At 46.3% G+C, this 23983-nt stretch overlaps 1 protein-coding gene across 2 annotated transcripts in view; it reads left to right on the top strand.

Moving 5' to 3' along the window:
• The window catches only part of CSMD2 (CUB and Sushi multiple domains 2), a 660274-nt gene extending 638664 nt beyond the window's left edge, over positions 1–21610 (top strand). Inside the window, exons 61-70 of one of the 2 annotated variants that reach the window (XM_060081981.1) lie at positions 2184–2357; positions 2687–2760; positions 5778–5889; positions 6463–6642; positions 14485–14547; positions 15774–15935; positions 17442–17554; positions 19628–19715; positions 21123–21261; positions 21451–21610. In XM_060081981.1, the coding sequence (XP_059937964.1) occupies positions 2184–2357; positions 2687–2760; positions 5778–5889; positions 6463–6642; positions 14485–14547; positions 15774–15935; positions 17442–17554; positions 19628–19715; positions 21123–21261; positions 21451–21610 (1265 nt within the window). Of the gene's footprint in view, positions 1–2183; positions 2358–2686; positions 2761–5777; positions 5890–6462; positions 6643–14481; positions 14548–15773; positions 15936–17441; positions 17555–19627; positions 19716–21122; positions 21262–21450 lie in introns of both variants that reach the window. The other variant, XM_060081974.1, reaches the window with a different exon arrangement.
• The last annotated feature ends 2373 nt before the right edge of the window (positions 21611–23983 follow it).

Genomic DNA, 23983 nt, shown 5'->3' with positions numbered 1-23983 from the left:
CTACTTGGCATTTGTCTAATGCTGCAGAAAACTATCAGCTACACATGACACTGTTTGGAGACCTCTGAAAATTTACTTCAGTTTGGGAAATTTCAGCAGAGACAAGGGCCAGTAAAAGTGGACACAGGAAAGGCAGCATGTGGTGTGTGGTTAACCCCTTAGACTTTCGTATTCCTCCAGGGAAACATTAGGAAGGGAGCAAGACTCCATGTTGAGTCTGGACTCAGAAACCTTGCTTTTTGTCTTGAGAAATAGCTGAATTGCTTTTTAACAATGAATTATGGTTATTGTTAAAAAAAAAAACCCAAAACTGTACTATATCCAAAAATACAAAGAAGAATGAACTCTCACTGAACCCTCCTTCCCAAAGATAGCCATAGTTAGGCTTGTCATACTTCCACACAATCACTATGCGTTTTTGCATGTATAGCAGTATGTATGCAATTTTCTGTATAAATGGTATTGAATCATGCTCTTCACAACTTGTATTCATTCACAGGCCATCAGACCCTTGCTCTATCAATACATACTAATCTATACATCATCCTTTTTAATGGCTTTAAAGAATTCCCTTGTTATATATGCCACAACTGGTTTAATCTTCTCCTACTGGTGATGAAGTTGGGTTTCTCCAATCTAATCATGTTAGAAACAGTTCTGCAATATATAGCCTCGAAAGTAGCATTTCTTTATGCTTGTGTTGAAGTCCTAGGAGTGAGGATGCTGGGCCAATTGGTGTGCACGCTATACATTTTGATGCATGTTGCCAAACTGTCTTCTAGAAATGGTGTCCCAGTTTACACTCCCACCAGCAGTTGATGAGAAGATTTCTTGACTCACACCCTCACTAACAGTTGATTTTGCCAATATTCTTAATATTTACCAGCCTGAGGAGTTTAAACAAATATCTCATTGTTTTCATTGCCATCACATTGCTTCTTAGCCAAACTGAGCTGCTCTTTGTCATCCACTCGTATTTCTTATTCTTTGAGTTGCCTCTTCCTGGGTGTGGTGACTTCCAATTGGCTCAGCCTTTAACTGACTTCTGATTGCTCCGTCCAGACTCCGCAGCTTCCAGGGCCAGGCTTCCATTTGATTTCACATCTGACTGTGAACCTCATGACTCTGTGTAAAGACACACACACACACCATAGCATAAAGAAGGTTCCTCACGCTTGAAGTGATGTCTTGGGGAACTTGGCCTTCCACAGTCAATTTTTTTTTTTTTTTTTTTTTTTTTTTTTGTGGTTCACGGGCCTCTCACTGTTGTGGCCTCTCCCGTTGCGGAGCACAGGCTCCGGACGCGCAGGCTCAGCGGCCATGGCTCACGGGCCCAGCCGCTCCACAGCATGTGGGATCCTCCTGGACCGGGGCATGAACCCGTGTCCCCTGCATCGGCAGGCGGACTCTCAACCACTGCGCCACCAGGGAAGCCCCCACAGTCAATTTTTAAAGATGCTCTCTGCTGATCCAAATGAAACGGGCACTCTCAGATGCTGCTCACTGCAGGGTAAATACACAGTCCATGGAAAGGCATTTGGCAATACGCATCAAGAGCTGCGAACACACTCAAACCCTTAAGGATAGTAAGTTCACTCCTAGAGAATTCCCCTAAGAAAATAATACAAGTTAAAGAAAAGCCATAAGTAACTTTATAATAATAGAAAATGCCTAATGTGAGGGTTAGGATAATCATGTTACACCATCTCATTGCGAATTTACGTAGCCAATAAGTGATAATGATGTCATAAACACGGGAAATGTGTACAGAATATCAAGTGAACAAAGCAAGGGTGACAGCACCTGGACATCAGGTTTGCAGCCACGCACAAGTTTCCATACAACTGAACAAACACTAGAAGGGAATGAGCACAAAAATGAACAAAATGTTTTGGGTAGTACGATGATAGTTTATTTTTTCTCCATGTTCTAGACTTCCTGTAATGTTACTCTATTACATGGAAATGGTTATTAATAAGCATTTGAATGTGGAAAGGAGAGGAAACACACAGCAGCGCTGAGGCAGGTGTAATCATTGACCCAGGGCTGCCCCACAGCCAGAGTTCAAGTGGAACCAAGAGGAAAGCAGTATAAGGACCAAAGGCTGGGTGGGGGTTAAGGGGGGCGAGCAGACTGAGTTCTAGAAAGCAACTTGGACCTGCCCTTCTCCCTCGTCTTCCCAGCTGTGTTCTGCGGAGATCCTGGCATCCCGGCCCATGGCAGGAGAGAGGACCGAGGCTTCTCCTACAGGTCTTCTGTCTTCTTCTCCTGCCAGCCCCCTCTGGTGCTGGTGGGCTCTCCACGGAGGTTCTGCCAGTCAGATGGGACGTGGAGTGGCACCCAGCCCAGCTGCATAGGTGAGAGGTGACCGGGAGCAGAGTGTCCCAGCTGGTGGGCATCCTTCTTTGGGTCCCGAGATGATGAATTTTCTTCCCGGTCTTCATCGGTCTCATCTGCAAAAAGGGGTGAGCACTCCTCTAAGCTACTTAGAACAGAAGGTGAAGTAGCCAGAGCTCATGTGCTGCCGGGAATCATCGTCAGCTGGGGCATGACTCCGGGGGGAGATTCCCAAGGGCAGGGAAGTCAGGGCGTGACTCCATCCTCTATCCTGCATCTGTTTCTCAGAGTGAGCAGGGGCGATGAAAGCTTCCGTGACCATGGTCTGTTTCTTTGTTTTGCAATCCAGACCCCACGCTGACCACGTGTGCGGACCCTGGCGTGCCACAGTTTGGGATCCAGAACAATTCCCAGGGCTACCAGGTAACGAGGTCAACCGAGATCCGGCCTTTCTGCCTTCTGTCCCTTCTTGTCACTGTCCTCAGTCTCAGAGGACTCAGGACAGCACTAGGGGGCATGAGACCTTGGAAGCTGGAGAGAGAAAGCAGCCTGCTTCTTCAAGCCAGGCTGCACAGCACGCCCCCTCAGAAACAGGCAGGCGTTTACACCAACCCGAGAAGCTGATGTGGAAGAACAGACTCACGTGTAGCTCCACAGGCACTTCCCAGCAGCCCCTTGTGACTGGGGCAGGGACGGAAGTGAGACAGATGGATCTTCTGTCCCCAGGGCACCCATACCCTACGGGGCTCAGACAGGGTGGTGGGAGCCAGCAAGTGCCACATGGGAGACAGTCTCCTGCCCAGTGGGCCCGTCCCAGCAGGATACAGGCTCCAGGGACACATCTCAGAATGCGCTTCAAAAGGAAAGGATGTGGACAGCCTGGATGGGACCCTCTGAGCAGAAGGAAGCAGGAAAGTATGGGTGTGTTCAAGGCAGGACAATGAACTGGAGCCCCCAATGTGCCCAGGGGGTATCAGGAACTAAGCCAGCAATGGCGGGTTGGGATCTTACCTAGTAATGGGATTTATCAAATATTTACTGCCGTGAACTATTCTAGGTGCTAGGAATACAGTGGGAACAAGACAGGCCAAGCGCCTGCTCTACGGGAGTTCCCTGGCTGGTGACAATAAATAAACAAGATCACTTCTGTGAGCGATAGGCGTTACACACGGCACAATATAAAAGGGTGTGACGGGGGTGGGGAGGGTTGCTGTTTTAGGAAGCAGAGTGAGGGAAGAGGCCTCCTAAACTTGAACTGTGGCCCCCATGGTGGGAAGCGCCAGCCCTGTGCAGAGCTGGGTGGGCGTTCCCAGCAGAGGCAACGGCCAGGGCAGAGGAGCGCTCAGGCAGGGAACTTGGCAGGTGGCAGGACTAGAAAGCTGGCCAGCCAGCTGGTCGGGAGCATAAAGAGAGAGGAGAAGGACATGAAGCCGAAGAGCTAGGCTGGGTTTGAAAACCACCTGGCACTGCCTTGTGAAGTTAAATATTCACACATCCTATGACCCAGAGTAAGCAACCCCAGAGACGCTCTCGTACATGTTACCAAGAAATGAGAAAAATCCTGGTGTAGTCTCAGGAGGGTTCATCACACAGCAGTGACAACTAAGGAACTATAGCTCCACACACATGGATGACTGTTAGAAACATAGTATTGAACGTCAAAAGAGATAGGATACTATTTCTAGAAAGATTAAAACCAAGAAAAATTTATATTGTTTAGAGATATATGTAGGCATATGTGATAGAATTATTTTTTAACTAAGCAAGGAAATGAAAAACACAAAATTCAAGAGACTGGTTTTCACCGAGGGAAGCTGAGGAACAGGGCAGGGAAGGAGCACGCAGGTGACAAACCTGTCAATGATGTTCTAACCCTTAGGTTGAGTGCTGGGCTCCACTTAAGGTGTCCATTTTATTATGATGATTCACGTCTGTATATGTGCCATATATTCTTTTCTATGCACCAAATATCACATAATAAATTTTGAAAAGAGAAGGGCATGGACCAGGTCATATAGGGCCTTGAGACCATGATAAGCATTTTGGATTTTATTCTAAATGTCATAGGAAACCATTTGAAGGTGACTTCATCTGATCCATCATTTGAACTATCACTCAGGACCCTGAGGAGGGGATGAACAATAGGGGTTAGGAATGGAAGCGCTGGGCCTCCCTGGTGGCGCAAGTGGTTGAGAGTCCGCCTGCCGATGCAGGGGATACGGGTTCGTGCCCCGGTCTGGGAGGATCCCATATGCCGCGGAGCGGCTGGGCCCGTGAGCCATGGCCGCTGGGCCTGCGCATCCGGAGCCTGTGCTCCGCAACGGGAGAGGCCACAACAGTGAGAGGCCCACATACCGCAAAAAGAAAAAAAAAAAAAAAAAAAAAAGAATGGAAGCGCTTAGACAAATAGGACATTATTGCAGCATCTTGAGAGAAAGATGAGGGTGGGACTGAGCCGGGGTAGCGACAGTGGACATAGAGAGATGTGAAGGGGTCGGGAGGTATTTTGTCGGTAGAACCAAAAAGACTTCTTGAAGGATTGAATGGAGGGATTGAAGGAAAGGGAGAAATCAAGGACGACTTGAAGTTTTTGACTTGCACAACTGGGTGGATAGGGGTACCATTTGCTGAACGAGGTGATGGGCGTGGAGGAAGGGAGTAGAAATTAGGTTTCACCTTGCGTTTCAATTTGCTCCCAGAGGTCACAGAGACACGTGAGTGTTTTGAGCTGGGAAATAGTGTGATCCGAGTTGCAGTTTAGGAAGCTGATCTGGCAGCATGGTGCCGCACAGACTAGAGATGGAGCTGGTGGCTTCAGGGAGTGTCAAGTCCGACGGTGAGGGGCTAGTGGAGCAGAGGGAGGGATGCCGGGAGGGTAGCAATTCTGCTCAAGAGATTTTTCACAAAGCATAGCTCCAGATTCTATAGGGGACATGTCCTAAAAGAATTTATAGATTCATGGAGGGAAGAGACACACACAGTAATCTACTTTGCACAGTTCTTCACATTTCATAAAATGCTTTCAAATCCACCCTCACATTTGAGTGTCACGACATTCCAGTGTAGTCTGGCAGGGCTGCTCATCCCAACTCTACACAGGAAGGCTAAGGTGTAGAGAGTTTCTTGCAGCCTGGCATCCAGTGAGTAAATGTAGATACCAGAACTCAAACCCAGGGTCTTCTGATTCTGGGTCAGGCACTCAGCCCCCCCGCAGCAGAATATGATATATCCCATGAGAGTGTTGATCTGGCCCAGGGAGTTGGATGAGGCCTTGTGGATGAGGCATAACGTAAGCTGCCTCAAGGGATAAATAAGATTTAATCAGGCAGAGAAACAGAAGGGTGGGTAGGAGTAATGTCCTGGGAAAGTAAGCAGTCAGGTGACAGGTATGAAGCGTCGCTGGATGGAAGGTGATTGTGGGAACTTCGTCCTGGCCACAGGTTGGAAGCACCGTGCTCTTCCGTTGTCAGAAAGGTTACCTGCTCCAGGGCTCCACCACCAGGACCTGTCTCCCCAACCTGACCTGGAGCGGAACCCCACCCGACTGTGTCTGTGAGTGCAAACTTCACCTACAGCCCAGACACCTCCTCCTGGCAACTCATAATCTCCCCCAGCTGGGCATCTAGGCAATGCTTGAGTGCTCTGAATGACAGAGCTCACAACTCCTCACTGGGCCCAGTACTGGTTTCTTTGTACTCCTTACCCCTTGGAGCCCCACAGAAGATATTTACACACAGAAGCCTTTCTGATATTTGAAGGCAATTCCTATGCCTTCGCAAAGAAAAAGAAAGAACTTTCCCATGGCAGCAAATACTAACAACTACAAGGCCTGCCCTCAGGATGGAAGATTTCAGGCTTTTGACCATAATTACTCCTTTTCCCTCAGGAAAATTGCTGCAGGTTTAGGTTCCCCCAGGGTTGACTGAGCCAATATCCACAGGATCTCCATCTTGGCCTCTCATATAGATATCAAGGCTGGGGTGGGGCTGGGGCTGGGGAGGGGATGCTGGACCTGAAAGGGACCCATAAGGGAAAGGAAGGGGGTGGTCCATCAAGGAACAGGGGAGTGGTGGAGAGGCCTCCTGGAGACCCTCGTCTCCCAGCAGCGTCTTCCCTGTCATCCAGCCCACCACTGCAAGCAGCCGGAGATGCCGACCCATGCCAACGTTGGGGCCCTGGACTTGCCCTCCATGGGCTACACACTCATCTATTCCTGCCAGGAGGGCTTCTCCCTCAAGGGTGGCTCTGAGCACCGCACATGCAAAGCAGATGGCAGCTGGACAGGCAAACCACCCGTCTGCCTGGGTGAGTGTGCCCCCTTGGTGAGCTTCTCCAGGGTTGGGGGGCCAAAGGGGACAGCTGAGCTTGAGTGAAGAGGGCCAAAGAGAAGAAAGAAATGTGATTTCCGGAAGCTGGAGCCTGCTTCTGATTTTCTGAGGTGTTGAGTCTAGGAGATGAAACCAGGGTAGTCTAAAGAGGCACAGAGTGAAGCCATCCCAAGTTTTACCTTGCTACCTTCTGCTTGAGCTTAAACACTCTGCCCAGTGTTAAGTATACAGTAGTCTAAGGATTATACTTAATCATCAGACGGAGAAAAGCTCTGTGTTCCACTAAACTGGAATAACACGTTATGCATATATGCCTATCATAACCTTGATAAAACTACCCACTCACAGATCCCTCAGGATTACCGTGATGTCTCAGACCTCCCTCCCCCTCTTCTTCATTCATTTGTTCTCTATTTATTAAGTATTATCACTGTGCGTGGCTGTGCCGGGCATGGGGGATGGGGAAGTGAAAGACACAAACCCTGCCCTAAAGGAGCTCACATTCAGCTGTGGAAGACACACACATTATCAGATATAACAGTACCTTCAGGAACATAGAGATGCACTGAATGCTGTGGGGATGATGGGAAGGGCACTAATTCAGCCTAAGGGGGAGGGGAGAATCAGAGAAGGCTTCCTGGAGAAGGTAATCTGAGTCCAGTCTTAAGTAAAGAATCCAGCAAGGATAAAGGATGGGTTTGGTGCTAGGATGGCATTCAGTAAGATGTCTGTTACAGGTGCTGACCTCACCTCACCACATTCCAAGTATTGTTCTAAGTACTTCGTGTACTAACTCAATCCTTGCAGTCATCCTATGAGGCAGGTGTTACTCATATCCTCATTTAATATATGAGGAAACTGAGGCACAGAGAGGTTAAGTAACATGCCCCAAGGTCACCAGCTGGTAAAGGGAGAGAGCTGAGATTCAGACCCTGCAGGTCTAACTTCAGAATCCATGCTCTTAAGTACTCTGCTGTCCTGCCCCTCAGAGAGAGAAGGCTTCAGGTTCAGAGCTAGAATTTAATAATGTATTTTCATTGTATGAATTGTTGTAAGTTTCTTTTATTTAGGGAAAGTAATATTTGTGTTCCACAAATGGTAGTGGTATAATTTTTCTTTTTTAGAGTACATTTAACGTTTAATTGTGGTAAAATATACACAACATAATATTTACCATTTTAACCATTTTAAAGTGTACAATTCAATGGCATTAGATACATTCACAATATTGTGCAACCATCACCACTATCCATTTTCAGAATCTTTTCATCGTCCCAAACAAGAACTTTGTACCCATTAAACAATAACTTTCCATTCCCCTTACTCTGCAGCCCCTAATAACCTCTATTGTATTTCCTATATCTATGAATTTGCTGATTCTAGGTACCTCATGTTAGTGGAATCATATGATATCTGTCCTTTTGTGTCTGGATTATTTCACTTCGCATAATTTTTTCAAGGTTCATCCATGTTGTAACGTGTTATTACTTCATTCTTTTTTATGCCTGAATAATATTCTATTGATGGATATACCACCTTTTGTTTATCCATTTGTCCATTGATGAACATTTCAGTTGTTTCCACTTTGGGGCCATTATGAATAATGCTACTTTGAACGTAAATGTACATGTTCTGTTTGGATATATGTTTTCAGTTCTCTTAGGTATATATCCAGGAATAGAATAACTCAGTGTTTAACAGCGTAAGGGACCGTTCTGCAGAGTGCCTTTACATTTACTTTACATTCCCACCAGCAGTGCACCAGGGGTCACCAGGGGTCTAATTTCTCTACATCTTCCTTGCCAGTACTTGTTATTGTCCAGCTTTTTGAGTATAGCCATCCTAAGTAGGTATAAAGTAGTATTACATTGTGGTTTTCCTTTACATTTCCCTAATGACTAATAATGTGGAGCATCTTTTCATTTGTTATTGGCCATTTTTGTATCTTCCTTGGAGAAAAGTCTATTCAAATCCTTTGCCCATTTTTTAATTGGGCTATTTGCCTTTTTATTGTTGAGTTGTAAGAACTCCTTTATGTCCTGTTGATTTCTTTTTTCCAGCTTTATTGAGGTATAATTGACAAAACAAATTGAAATATATTTAAAGTATACAACATGATAATTTGATATACATTGTGAAAGGATTCCCACTATCAAGTTAACACATCCATCACCTCACATATTTATCTTTTTTTTTTTTTTTTGGTGAGAGCACACGAGTTCTACTCTCTTAGCAAGTTTCAATTATACAATGCAGTATTATCTACTATAGTTACCATGTTATACATATACATCTTATCTTATAACTGAGAGCTTGTATCCTTTTACCAGCCTCTCCCTATTTCCCCCTCCTCCCAGCCCCTGACAACCACTATTCTACTCTCTTTTTATAAATTTGACTTTTTAGATTCCACATGTTAAGTAGTAGCATGCAATATTTGTCTTTCTCTGTCTGGCTTATTTCACTTGGCATAATGTCCTCCAAATTCATCCATGTTATCACAAATGGCAGGATTTCCTTCTTTTTAAGGCTGAATAATATTCCATTGTATGTATACACCACATTTTCTTTATCCATTCATCCATCAATGGACACTTAGTTTGTTTCCATAGTTTGGCTATTGTGAATAATGCTGCAGTGAACATCTCTTCAAGACAAAAATTTCATTTCCTTTGGATATATAGAAATGGAATTGCTGGATCATATGGTATTTCTATTTTTAATTCTTTTTTTATAGAAAAAAATCTCTATCCTTGTATTGGTTTACATTATTATTTTCTTCATTACAGAGAATATCTATTATTCATGTCTGCTCCTATAACAGCAGTCCAGCTTTTAAAAATTTCATATTATTCCTTTACATAATTATACATTAGATTTGACTATTGATCCTTTACATTTATTTTTGTTTGTTTGTTTGTTTATTAGTTTCTGCTTTATAACAAAGTGAATCAGTTATACATATACATCTGTTCCCATATCCCTTCCCTCTTGCGTCTCCCTCCCTCCCACCCTCCCTATCCCACCCCTCCAGGCTGTCACAAAGGACCGAGCTGATCTCCCTGTGCTATGCGGCTGCTTCCCACTAGATCCTTTACATTTATGATTACACATTATCTATTTTTAATTCTTGAAGGAACCTCCACACTGTTACATTCCTACCAACACAAGTATCACAAGTGTTACTACATCACAAGTGCACAAGTATCACATTTATCAGTTTGTGTATATTGAACCATCCTTTCATCCCAGGAATAAATCCCACTTGATCATGGTGTATGATCCTCCTAATGTACCGTTCATTTGGTTTGCTAATATTTTCTTGAGGATGTTTGTGTGTATGTTCATCAGGGATACAGGCTTGGAATTTCCTTTTCTTGAAATGTCCTTGTCTGGCTTTGGTACAAGGGCAATGTTTTGAGTCCTTACACTTTATATTTTGTATATCTACTGTAGGTTATGCTTTGTGTTTTTCACGAAGCTTACATAACACATATTTATAACAGTCTTTTTTTTTTTTTTTTTTTTTTTTTTGCGGTACGCAGGCCTCTCACTGTTGTGGCCTCTCCCGCTGTGGAGCACAGGCTCTGGACGCGCAGGCTCAGCGGCCATGGCTCACAGGCCTAGCCGCTCTGTGGCATGTGGGATCTTCCCAGACGGGGGCACGAACCCGCATCCCCTGCATCGGCAGGCGGACTCTCAACCACTGCGCCACCAGGGGAGCCCCCACAACAGTCTTTTTTTAAGCTGATAGCAACCTAACTTGGAATGCATACAAAAGCTCCACGTTTTTACAGTCCCCCACATTTTATGTTTTTGCTGTCACAATTTACATCTTTTATATTGTATATCCATTAAAAATTATTGTAGTTATAGTTATTGTTACCATTTTTGTCTTTTAACCTTTATACTAGAGTTACAAGTGATTTACCCACTAACATTACAATATTAGAGTATTCTGAATTTAATCATGTATTTATCTTTACCAGTGAGTTTTATACTTTCATGTGTTTTTATGTTAGAGTTTCACTTCCACTTAAACCCCTGCTGTTTAACCCCTCTATTGAATTTTTCAGGTCAATTATTACATTTTCAGCTCTATGGTTTCTGTCTGGTACTTTTAAAATATTTTCTCTTTGTTGAAATTCTTGCTTTGTGCATTGCTTTCCTGACCTCAGTGACCATCTTTATGACCATTATTTTGAACTCTCTATTGGGTAAATCACTTATCACTGTTTCATTAGGATCCGTTTCTGGAGATTTATCTTATTATTTGGTTTGGAACATTTTCCCTTGTTGATTCACTTTCCCTGATTCTCTGTGTTGGTTTCTACTCATTAGATAAAACAGGCAGCTCTCCCACCCAGTCTTCTGTCATTTAGGCAATGAACCTCACCAGTCAGTGCAGCCCAATCACCTGGTGCCCCCCAAACCTTTGTGATTGTCCAAGCTGTCGTCTTTATTCCTAGTGGCTCCCAGTAGTTGAGGGTGTACCAAGACCCATCAGTGTCCCACAGAGGTCAGCACCTAGATGCAGGCTGATTAGAAGCAGACTCTCAGGCAACAGTTGGAAAAGTATGCAGTCAGACCCCTTCCAGGGAGAACCTGGGAGATGTGCATTTTTACCTGCTCCCTCAGTGTGAGACCAGGTATATAGCCACAGGGGTTTGTACTGTGTCCATTTAAAAACTGCTTCCTTGTTTGCTGTAGTCCTGTGGGACTCATGAACACAAGCCCCAAGCCCCATTGGCCGTCAGAGCTAGGTGATTTGGGCACCCATCCCTCAGGTGGCAGCCTTAAAAGTCAGGGTGCTAGATGTGTAGTACAAACTCAACACTCTCAGGGAAAAGCTGGGAGTTGGGGGTCCCTCCTGATTGTATGGTGCCGTGCCAGGTGTGGGGTTTATTTCAAGAATGTGTCTCAGCCTTTCCTACCTGTTTTGATGTGGGTATTTTCTCAGTCACCCAATGTGTAGGTGTCACTCAGCTAGCTTCTGGATTTCTCTCGGAGAGAATTGATCTGTTTTCTCCTGCACATTCAGTGTATCCGTGGGAGGAGGGGAATTCAGGAGCCTCCTATGTTGCCATCTTGGTCCAGAGTCCCTTCAACTGTTCTTTATATATCTAGAATATAAGACCCTTATCAGATGCATGATTTTCAAATATTTCCCCATTTTGTGGGTTTTCTTTTCACTGCCTTTTTTTTTTAATTTACAGTACTTTCTTCTTTATTTCGTTCATCACCTAAAATTTAAGCTCCATTTTATCCTGTGTTAATTTTTTTCTTTTTTTTTTCAGGTGTGGATTTGTTTACAGCCTTATTGAGATATAATTGATATACAAAAACTGCACATATTTAATGTATGCGATTTGATGAGTTTGGATCTTTTCACTTTCCTGTTGGTGTCCTTTTAAACACAGAAGCTTTTAATTTTGATGAACCCCAATTTATCTATATTTTATAGGTTTACTTGTGCTTTTACTATCATATTTAAGAAACCATTGCCTAATCCAAGGTCACAAAGATTTGTACCTGTGTTTTCTTCTAAGAGTTTTGGGGTCCAAATTCATGCTATTGCATGCAGATATCCAATTGTCCCAGCACCATTTGTTGAAAAGACTATTCTTCCCTCATTGGATTGTCTTGGCACCCTTTTCAAAGACCATTTGACCACAAATGTGTGAGCTTACATTAGGATCCTCAGTTTTATTCCACTGGTCTGTATAACTGTCCTTATACCATTACCGCCCAGTCCTGATTACTATAGCTTTGCAGCAAGTTTTGAAGTTGGGAAGTGTAAGTCCTCCTTTTTGCTCTTCTTTTTCAAGATTGTTTTGGCTATTCTGGGCCCCTTTTATTTCTATATGAATTTTAGGAATGGATTGTCAATTTCTGCAAACAGACAGCTGGGATTTTGATAAGGGTGGTGTTGAATCTGTAGATCAATTTGGGGAGTATTGCCATTTGAACAATATTAAGTCTTCCAAGCCATGAGCATGGGATATCTTTCCATTTATTTAGATCTTTAATTTCTTTCAATGATGGCTTGTAATTTTCAATGTACAAGTCTTGCACTTCCTTGTTTACATTTATTCTTAAGTATTTTTTAAGCTATAATAGGTACTTACATTTAAAAATACTAAATGCTTTAGATGCAGTTGAATCGCAACTCAACCCCTTACTATAAGACCCTGGGTAAGTCCCTTCACCTCTCTGCCTCTAACAAGTTTCTCTTCTATTAAATGAAGACAATAATGTCTACTTCACAGTTCTAAGAGAAGGAGTAAATGAAATAATAACATGAATAAAGTGCCTAGCACAGTGTCTGGCACATAAAATGCTTTCTCCCTCTTTGCTCCCTTCATCCTATAAAACCTAAAACAAGGCTTCCCTGCTGGCGCAGTGGTTGAGAGTACGCCTGCCGATGCAGGGGACACAGGTTCGTGCCCCAGTCCGGGAAGATCCCACATGCCGCGGAGCGGCTGGGCCCGTGAGCCGTGGCCGCTGAGCCTGCGCGTCCAGAGCCTGTGCTCCGCAACGGGATAGGCCACAACAGTGAGAGGCCCGGTACCGCAAAAAAAAAAAAAAACCTAAGACAATAAAGGCATTTTGTTCAGAGGTGTGCCTTCATGGAGTCACTGTGGAAAATATGTCCACAGCCTTCTGTACACCCGAACATAAGCTGACTTCAGAGTTGGAGACAGTAGGGAGGAGTCCCCCCCTTTACTTGGCAACAAGACAGATATTTCTGTTGTTTCTCTGCAAAAGAAGAAAAGACATTAATATTTATTGACTGTGACTTTCACATTCATAACCACATTTATTCAGCGTAGACCTGTGAGATATGTTTCAGTATTTTCCCATGTTTCAGATGAGGAGACAAGACTCTGAGTGGTGATGTGACTAGATGAGGTCACACAATCACTAAGTAGCACTGCTGGGACCGGAACCTAGGCTGTTGGGCTCAGGCCCAAAGCCTTCTCCTTTGCCTTTGCCTGTGAGGGCTTCTCTGTCTTAATATCGTGACTCCAAGGGACGGAAACCCTCCACTGAAACCCTTACCGGGACTTAGGCGCTTCACTCTTGATTGGCGGAAGGCCGTTCTTTGTGCCAGGCCTCTGGGAGGAAAGCAGAGGCCCTTCAACCAAGGGTCCTCCGTAGTGGCATTCAGCAGACCTGTGTGCTAGGGTGGGAAATAGACATCTTTATTGTCCTTTACCTCTTACTGAAATTTAGCATTTCTTTAATTTAGGATATAGACAAAAACTTGTAGTAGTGTTAGCAATACCTATAAATGTGTCACCAGTAGAAACTGCAGAGATTTCCACATTACACTACAATAGTTATGGATATCACGAAATGTTGTTGGGAATTCCCTGGCAGTACAGTAGTTAGGACTCTGTGCTTCCACTACAGGGGACACAGGTTCAATCCCTGATCAGGGAACTAAGATCCTGCATGCCGTGTGGCATGGCAAAAAAAAGAAAGAAATGTTGTTTATGTTCCTGACTACTTCAAGATTAGAATAGTTACTGGACCTACTACTAGATCCTGTTATTTAATGCAGTAATAAAAAATCACATATATAGCTATATTCTAATTTTTTGCTTAATATTTCAATGACTATAATTGGTAAATGGATTTCCTTTAAACTCTTTACATCTCACCAGACAAAGTAGCCCACCTCCTGGTCTAAGGGGATAAGTCCAAAGCAAGATCTCAACCCACTGACCTAATGTCAGAGAGCTGGCCATTATTTTTCCAATAGAACATAAACCAGAGAGTGAACCTGTTTTCTTCCATTCTCTTTCCCCAGCAGAGGTCCGGCCCAGTGGGAGACCCATCAACACTGCCCGGGAGCCTCCGCTCACTCAAGCTTCAGGTAGGTACGCTCTAGATCTTTGGCTCAAGAAACTGGTATTTCTTCCTTCACCTACTTACCCAGAAACATGCACATGAGTTTCTGTGTACCCAATAGGAGGGTGTGAAAACAGTCTATAGAGCTGAACAGATTTCCCCACCTACCTCCCAACCCCAGGCAGACCTCAGGAGGAAGTGAGCTTGAAGGAAGCAGGAATTGCATCCAGAATTGAGAGCCAAAGGCTTCTAGAAACATGTCCAGAGTTTCAAGCTCTGGAGCCAACCCTTTCTGGCACAGGGCTGGCCAGTGTGTGGTCAGACACATACACCCAGGTCCTGCCTAGGGAGCTTGCTGGAAATGGTTACATTTTTAAAACAGGTATTGTGTCTTTCAAAGTGTGATGTGCAGAACTGGGCACAGAACTGCAGGTATGGCCTGACCAATGCAAAATTATTCTAGACTATCATATCCTTTTTTGAACCTTATACTTTTATTTACCATATTAGCACGTGTGTTATACAAGAAAGAAAACTAGATTCGGCATCAAACTCAATTAAAGTTCCATTTTGGTCACTGACCAGCTGTGTCCTTGGACAAAGAAACTTCACCTCTTGAGCTTCCGTTTACCTTTTGTTAAAATAAGGCTCATAATACTCTCCCTAGAAAATTATTATAAGGATAAATAACAATTTTGGTTGCTATCATTCATTATTTGCTTTTATGTGCCCAACATCATGTGACATACAATCATTTAGCCCCTGACGAGATAATCAGGACAGCCCCATTTACAGAAGTACAGATGTGGCCGACATAGGTGAGAAAGTGAAGACTCTTGTATGTAATCAAACAACTGATAATTGACAGCCAAAATGAGACTCCAGATCTGCCTGACTCCATTAGTCCATGCTCCTATTTTATGACATTGGTTTTCTCTCCTCTCTTTTTCTCTTTCTCCATCTTTTCAACCCCTTCCCTCCTTTTATTTTCTTCTTTCTTCTAGTTCATTCCCCCATCCCCTCATGTTCTCTTTTTTCTTTATCCACTTTCTCTCTCTCTCTCTTTCCCTCCACCCATCCACTCTGAGACACAGAGCATAACAAGGAGGCCAGAACACTCCACCATCTCCTGCGTGTTAGATGTTGGGGAAAACAATCTCAGGGAGTGAACTGGGGTCAACCATCAGGTTGACCTCAATTCCACCAGCACACGTGAAAGCCCCTCTCATATCTGTTTCTCAATTCCTCTAGTTCCTGGGGATGTTTTTGCAAAGAATTCCCTATGGAAAGGTACCTATGAGTACCAGGGGAAGAAGCAGCCAGCCATGCTCAGAGTGACTGGTTTCCAGGTCATCAACAGCAAGGTCAACGCCACCATGATTGACCACAGTGGAGTGGAGCTGCACTTGGCTGGTAAGGGGCAGGCCACCTCTGGGAAAGCCTGCAGATGGTATGGGTGACGGGCACATGCTCTTCACAAGAACGAGTCTACTGTCACTTCCTTGTACTATTTTGCAGGGCTAGTCTGGTAGGCAGGGGAAGAGGAAGTGTCTATTCATCTTTGTTTACATGATAAAAGCACCACAGACTAAAGGGAAATGGTTAGATGACAAACATTAATAAATTGAACATACAAAGAACTCTTACAAATAAAGAAAAAAGAGACGTATATCCCTAAAAACTGAACCAAAAATAGGGGCAGAGAACTCCCAGAAGCCAAAGTACAGACAGTTAATAAACAAATGGAAAAACGTTTTTTGCAATAATCAAAAAAAAGTAAACATAAAATGTCACTTTCCACTTATCCCACTAAGATTTTATTAACAATAAACTCTGGTGCTAGTCCAGTGAAGGTACTAATGCAATGCTGGTCAAAGTATAAAATAGTATAGTTCTAGAAAATAATTTGTCAACTTGTATCAAGAGCCATGAAAATGACTGGCCCCATCAATTACACTTCTACGAATTTTGATCATAAGAAATAGTTTTAGAGGGAATCAAACATTTACCAATAAAGAATGTTCACATTACAGGGCTATTTCCATAACATAAAACCTGGGAATAGAAAATTGTCTCAAAAGAAATGGATATATTAATTATAGTATGTCTGCCGGATAAAATATTATGCCACTTTGGGAGAAAATACACCTACTACAATGCATTTAAAATGGGACTCCAGTTTTTGAAGGAAAAAATTATATTCATAAGAAAGAAAATTGGAAGTAACTACACCAAAATATTAACAGTGGTTATTTCTCAGAAGTGAGATCGGGAGTGAATTTTCTTTCTTCGTGCATCTCTGCATTTTCCAAAATTTCCCCAATTTTCAAATTTTCTATAATCAGAAAAACTGAATATCTTAGAAAGCAAGTGTGTATTCGAATAGATGGGTAGAACGATGGATGCATGAGTGAATGACTGTACACGTGAATACACCCCACGTGCAGTCACAGCCACTCACTCATGCACACACACACAAACACAGCTAACGTTCATATTCACTCAGTTGCTCTAAGCCATAGTCCTAAACACATTCACACACTCCCATATACATGCCCTCATGCATTCCTGTACCCACTGAATTGTAAGCACACCCATGCATTAACTGACCCTGTAACATATACAAAATCCAATTCCCTTTATTCTCACACATGCATGTGTAAACAGGAGCCCAACCACAGGTCAGTAATCCAGTTGATTATTAACACACATATGCACATTCTTGTGTATCCTCACATTCAGCCTGCACAAACTCACAGGACACACTACACTTACCTAACTCCAGTTATACATGGGATGTACACACCAACATCTACTTGTGAAATCCCACTCAGACACTCACACCCACATACCCACAGACTTGGGTTTTGAAATTTTCCTGGATCTTTCAAGTGTACCCTCTGAACTTTCTTTTCCCAGGAATTTACAAGAAAGAAGATTTCCATCTCCTCCTCCAAGTTTACCAGGTTACAGGGCCTGTGGAGGTCTTTGTGAATAAGTTCAAAGATGATCACTGGGCCTTAGATGGGCATGTAAGTTCAGTAAAGCCTCACTCAGTCCTTGACCTCCCTGTGCCCTTGCCCCATCCCTGATTCCCAGATCACTGGTAGGGAGGAGGAGGGGAGAAGTTGGTGGAAACTCTTCGGATCAACATGGAAACTTGGGAGGAGGGTTTCTTTGGGGCCAGGACTGGGAGCAAGGGAGTCCTCATCTGCTAGTAAAGTGAGCACAGGAAAACATAGCAAGGACCAGGAGGCTGAGAGTCTAAAGGTCAGTGCATCTGAGTGAGGTGAAGTAGGTTCTGATGTGTGAGCAGAAAGCAAGAGATTGGAAGTTGGCAGTACATGAGTAAATTCAAGCAAGTCGAAGGTCATGATGTGGTGGTGGGAGCTGGGAGAAGATGGTGAGTCCCAGATGCACACTGAGCATCTTCTCACGTTTGAGGATGCCTGTTGTGGGTGATTTAGCACAGTTTGAGACACCAGGAGCTGGGGGAAAGGAGACAACTCTCCTGCATTCTCTTCTGGGAAAGACTTGTTCCGTGCAAGGGCATTCTTCAGGTGGGAGTTCTGCAGTGATACTCCTCTGCCCATACCTTCCAATCTCACAGGCAGGGGAGTGGAGCAGTCATCTGTCACATCCTCAGCTTCCCTGTCTTGGATTATTGAAGCTAGAAGCGGAGGGGTGGGAAGGAGGAAGAGGTCATGGGGCCAGAGGAGCAGAGAGCTGAGGGGTCAAGGTGGATCCTCACGGACAAGACTAGCTGGTAGAGGGCTGTGGGTTGAGTGACTTTGATGATAATCACATGAGAAGCAAGTGGTTTCTCCAGGGGCTGGTACATGGGGTTAGTTCCTCAGGATTCTTGAGAGTATTCTATGGATCCCCTTGGGTATCCTGGTCCTGGCTGGCGTCAATAGTAGTAGTCCAAAAGCTGTGCCGGGACACCAGACTCCATTGTGCTGGGAGGATGGCCAGAGGGGAGAGAACAAGGGTAAAGTTGGGAGCTTGGAGTGCAGGCCAAGGGCTACATGTAAATGGCGCTCTGGAGGGCCAGGAACAGCCGGAAGGGCTGCCTGGGACTACAGCCAACAATCGGGCCCACTTCTCTGTCACCTGGGGTGTGTTTAGGGGGACAGGAGGTGGGGGTCAGCCTAGAGCACAACAGACAGAGGGCTGCACCTGGGGATGGAGCATGAGTCAGAAGGAACCCCGGTAGCAGAAGCATCCTCAAAGCAAGCACGCCCTTGGCCGAGCAGTCCCCAGCCCACAAGTTTGCGTGTCTGTGTCTGGTACACGAACATCACAGAGGCAAGTACAGAGAGAGCCAGGAGGAGTTATGTCCCCAACTACCCGCCCCCAAATTAATAGCTATTGGAACTGGGACAAACTTTCCAAAGTACGTTCAATCTGCTAGATACATTTTTTTTTTTTTTTTTTTTTTTTTTGCGGTACACGGGCCTCTCACTGCCATGGCCCCTCCCGTTGCGGAGCACAGGCTCCGGACGCGCAGGCTCAGCGGCCATGGCTCACGGGCCCAGCCGCTCCGCGGCATGTGGGATCTTCCCGGACTGGGGCACGAACCCGTGTCCCCTGCATCGGCAGGCGTACTCTCAACCACTGCGCCACCAGGGAAGCCCATGCTAGATACATTTTAATCATGGTTTGGTTTGCTCCGCGGTGCTCTAAAACTCAGTTTTTCATCACAATAATAATAGCTAACATTTACTCAGGGCCTATTAGGTGTTCTAAGTGCTTTACCTATATTAGCTCATATAAATCTTCAGAGCAGGCCTATGACATAAGTACTGTTTTTGTTCCCATTTTAAAATGAGGAACTGATGCACCAACAGATTAAGTGATTCGACCAGTAGAAATAAAAATGTCTCCCTCCCTCCCGCGAGCAGTTGGAGCCCCTGCCCTATCCCCAGCACCTCGCCATTGCCTGAGGGTGGGCAGAGAGCCGATGTCAGTGGAGGTGACAGGCAGGGGTTGAGCCCAGCTGTGGGCACCCTGTGCCTGTGGGCGTGTCTCCGGCCTGGCTGGCCGGACCCCTCGCTCCTTCCGGCGTGCCTCTCATCTCACTCTGTCTGCTCCCGCCCTCACAGGTCTCCCCAGAGTTCTCCGGAGGCACCTTCATTTACCAAGGCGCTGTCAAGGGCCAAGGCTTTGGGCAGTTCGGCTTTCAAAGACTTGGTAACTAGCGTTTGTCCCTGGAGTGTATGCTTGAGCGGGTGGCGGAGAACCTTGTATGTTGGCATGGAGGGCAGGGGGTTGGTAAAGTTCAACAGTCCAAGAAGGGCTCTTAGCCTCTTTTGGATCAGGGACACCTTTGAGGTTTTGATAAAAGCTGTGTAATATCTCCCCAGAAAGAAGTGCAATGCATAATACCCTCAACTTTTGCCAAACAGTTTCATGTTCAGCCCTGGATTTGAAAGCCCCCAGCTTAAGGGACATTGGGTCTCAGATGCGTCCCACAACACTATCTAGCCAGCCCTCGGGCATCCCCGGGACCCCCCGAGCATTACGACGTGGGGCTCTCAGGGCAGTCTCAGTCCCGGAAGGGTGGTATTGCTGTCCTCATTTTACAGATGGGAAACCAAGCGTCAAGGAGGCTTCCTTCCCTACTTCCTCCCTGGCATCTTTACCCTGGACCAAGCATCCTCAGTGTCGGGCATCCTCACTCCAGAGACTGGCCTTGACTCAGAGCCTCTAATGTGGGGAGGGGTCCTGGCTTCTGGGAAGCAGTTCAGGGGGAGACAGGAGGCAGGCCCAGGTGCTTGATGGGCAGCTCGATACACCCCGGGTGCTGACTGCCCTGTCCCCCGGGACCCCCTGTCTACCGAGGCAGTGCACTGTGTTTTCTCCCAGCTCTGACCTTCAGAAAGCTCCTCCTTGGCGTAAGCGGAAACCTGCTTCCCTGTGCTTCCCACTCCGCCCTACTTCTGCCCTGGAGTTATTCCTGGCTCTATCCTCTTAGCTGCCTGGAGTAAAAGCACTCCCTCTTCCACACAGCAGCCCTTCAAAGACTTGGCAGTTCCCTGGCCCCTTACACACCAGAGAGACCTCAGGAAACCGAGTTCGTCTTCTGGCTTCACGGCTGACTGCCGGTGTGCCGGGCAGAGTCGTCCCGTCTTGGACGGAGCCTCACCCCCTCGGTTCGCTGACAGGGGCAGAGGCTCTCACTGTGGTCTTCTGAGCGCTCCCAGTCTGGGGCGAGGGGCGGCGGGGAGGAGGGGAGACCCTAGGAAGCCGGAGCTTCAGCACCGCTGCCACGCCCTCCAGAGCAGGTCCACCTTCATGTGCTTTATATTTTGGCTTCCTTGTAAGGTCTCATGGGATAAAATTTCTATGGCCGAAAGAAGTTTGGAAGCTTCTAAAGGGCTGCTCTCTTTTAAGGCTTTATTCTGGGACATGGTTTCAGGTTCTCCCGCAGACTGGCTTCCCCAGGCTTGACCAGCTCGTGTGGACTGACCATCCTTCTCCAGGGAGGATGGCCCAGTGCATGGGGGAGGCAGGTGGGGGGCCCCGGCCAGCACCCCAAGCCCCACCACAGTGGCCACCGTGTCTGTGACCTGAGGTTTCTGCTCTGGGACTTTGCAGACCTCAGGCTGCTGGAATCAGACCCCGAGTCCATCGGCCGCCACTTTGCTTCCAACAGCAGCTCGGTGGCGGCCGCGATCCTGGTGCCGTTCATCGCGCTCATCATCGCGGGCTTTGTGCTCTATCTCTACAAGCACAGGTACGGGGAAGGGACAGGAGGGTCGCACGATGGGTGCCAGGGCCTCTCCCTTTCCCTGAGCCACCCAGAGCCCTCCTGGCTCAGGCGAGCTGTGACCTTCTGAAGGGGACACAGAGCCTCGCTCTCCTCTTAGGGCCCCGAGTCTCCTCTCTTGACGTCTTGGTCACTCTCTCTCTCTCTCATTCCCAGGAGAAGACCCAAAGTTCCGTTCAATGGCTACGCTGGCCACGAGAACACGAATGTGCGGGCCACGTTTGAGAACCCGATGTACGACCGCAACATCCAGCCCACAGACATCATGGCCACCGAGGCGGAGCTCACAGTCAGCACGGTGTGTACAGCGGTATAGCCTCCAGGCCAGGCTGCCTTCGTCACCGCCACTGAGAGCCCCACCTCCGGCAGCTGGTGAGACACACACCCCTACAGACACATCCAGTGTGAGAGGGACTGAGTGCCCAGTGCTGCCCTGTGCTGGCCACTGAGGCAGACACCTCCGTACACCTGGGTCAGAGACTGTTGTCACCCTTTTTACAGATGGGAAAACTGAGGCACAGAGAAAGGAATTAACTTGGCCAAGATCACACAGCTAATAAGCAGGATCAGAATCCAATCCCAGGCAGGCAGCTCCAGAGGCTGTGCTCTTAGCCACTAGGCTCAGCAAAATATCCAAGTAGGTGTATTAGTCAGAACTCTCCAGAGAGAGAGAGATACATATATATACACAATACATGCATACATATATATATGTACATATATATATAAACTCTCTAGAGAGAGATATATGTACATATTATGTGTATGTTTGTATTGTATATATAGATATAGAGAAAGATTTATTTTAAGGAATTAGCTCACAGGATTGTGAGGCTGGCAAGTCTGGAGTCCACAGGGCAGGCCTGCAGGCTGGAAATTCCATCAGGAGCTGAGGTTGTAATCTTGAGCCCAAAGGCTGTCTGGAGGTGAATTCCTTCCTCTCAAGGGGGACCTCAGTCCTTTCTCTTAAGGCCTTCAACTAATTGGTGAGGCCCACCTACATTATGGAGGGTAATCTGCTTTATTCAGAGTCTACTGATTTAAATGTTAATCACATCTAAAAAATGCCTTCACTGCAACATCTAGACTGGTGTTTGACCAAACAACTGGGCACCAGAGCCTAGGCAGTTGACATATAAAACTATCCATCACCTAGAGTGTAATAGATGGGCAGTTGCCATCCCTGGCGTTGGGCAAGACAGGAGGGCCCCCCATTACCCAGACAGAGGGGCAGACGCACACAGTGGCTCCCATGGGTCCACTGGACACCCTCTCTCTCTCTCTCTCTCTCTCTCTCTCACACACACACACACACACACACACACACACACACAGTCCTGCCAGGAGGAGCTGACAAGTCTAGAAGGCACGGCCACTCCCCGCTGTGTCCTTCCTCACCGATAGCCCTCCTTCTGGGGCCTGGGAACCTGCAGGAACTGTCCCCACAAGGTGTGCAAGCCGCACCCTTCTGAGAACCGTGTCATCTCCCACAGACCCCACTTTCTGGGGGAGGCAGGTGCCCTCTCTCAGGTGCCTCCCGGACCTTAGTAAGCCCACCTCTGGGGAGAAGCACCCCAGTGCCCAGAGAGCTGGGGTTCCAACAGGGCAAGGGAGTCATCAGCCAGACCCTAAGCAGGGACAGCTCTCCTTCCATGCTCCTGTCTGTGGCAGTGCATGCGATAGGCAGTCCCGGCCCGACACGCATGCAGCTCTTGGAGGGAGCAGGCTGTGTGAGGGGTTGGCTGGCGGGAAATGAGGGACCGGTAAATGCTGGGAGAGAGAAAGGGATTGTAAAACCACTAACCAGCACTGACTTCCCGGTCTCTGGCATGCGTTGCTTCCTTTCATCCTCACAACAACTCCAGGAGCATTTTCACCACTTCAGCCTGAGTCTCAGACCATACGCCCAGTCAGTGCTGCGGCCCTCAAACATCCCAGCTTTAAGCGCTCTGCCAGGCTGCACCCCATCCTCCCCTCCCCTCCCCTCTTTGGGTCCACTTTTTTTCTCTAGATCATCTCTCTTGCATAAGTCTAAGCTTAAAATGGTAGGTACTAAGATAATTTATACATAAAGAAATAAAAATTATCTTCAGAATATATAAAGGCAACTATTGAATACAAATAAGTAATTGATTGAGTGTTTCTGCACCAAAACAAATATTTAAAGAAGGAGGAGAAATTCTTCCAGTGGGATCATTTTTTTTTTTTTTTCTTTTTGCGGTATGTGGGCCTCTCACTGTTGTGGCCTCTCCCGTTGCGGAGCACAGGCTCCGGATGCGCAGGCCCAGCGGCCATGGCTCACGGGCCCAGCCGCTCCGCGGCACATGGGATCCTCCCAGACCGGGGCACGAACCCGCATCCCCTGCATCGGCAGGCGGACTCTCAACCACTGCGCCACCAGGGAGGCCCTGGGATCATTTTAATATGTCCAAATTAGTTCTGAGGTTTCACCTTTCTGCTCCATCTTTACTTTTTCCTACTCATACAAATAGAAAGCAAAAACGAAAAAAGAAGAATCCCCTCTGATGACATAAATCAGGCCTTACAGGTGATCTGTAGTGACTCTAAACTTTGAGTTGCAGAATTATTGAACAGTAGAGGAAAGAAACAAGAATGTCCCAAGACCTCCACACACCCTCACTGCCACTCCACATCTGGGGCTCCGCTGGGTCCCAGGTGCCTGTGTGCA

Source organism: Mesoplodon densirostris, chromosome 2 (assembly GCF_025265405.1).
Source record: "Mesoplodon densirostris isolate mMesDen1 chromosome 2, mMesDen1 primary haplotype, whole genome shotgun sequence".
In the NCBI taxonomy this organism is placed as follows: domain Eukaryota; kingdom Metazoa; phylum Chordata; class Mammalia; order Artiodactyla; family Ziphiidae; genus Mesoplodon; species Mesoplodon densirostris.
This window is presented reverse-complemented; position numbering and strand designations above follow the sequence as displayed.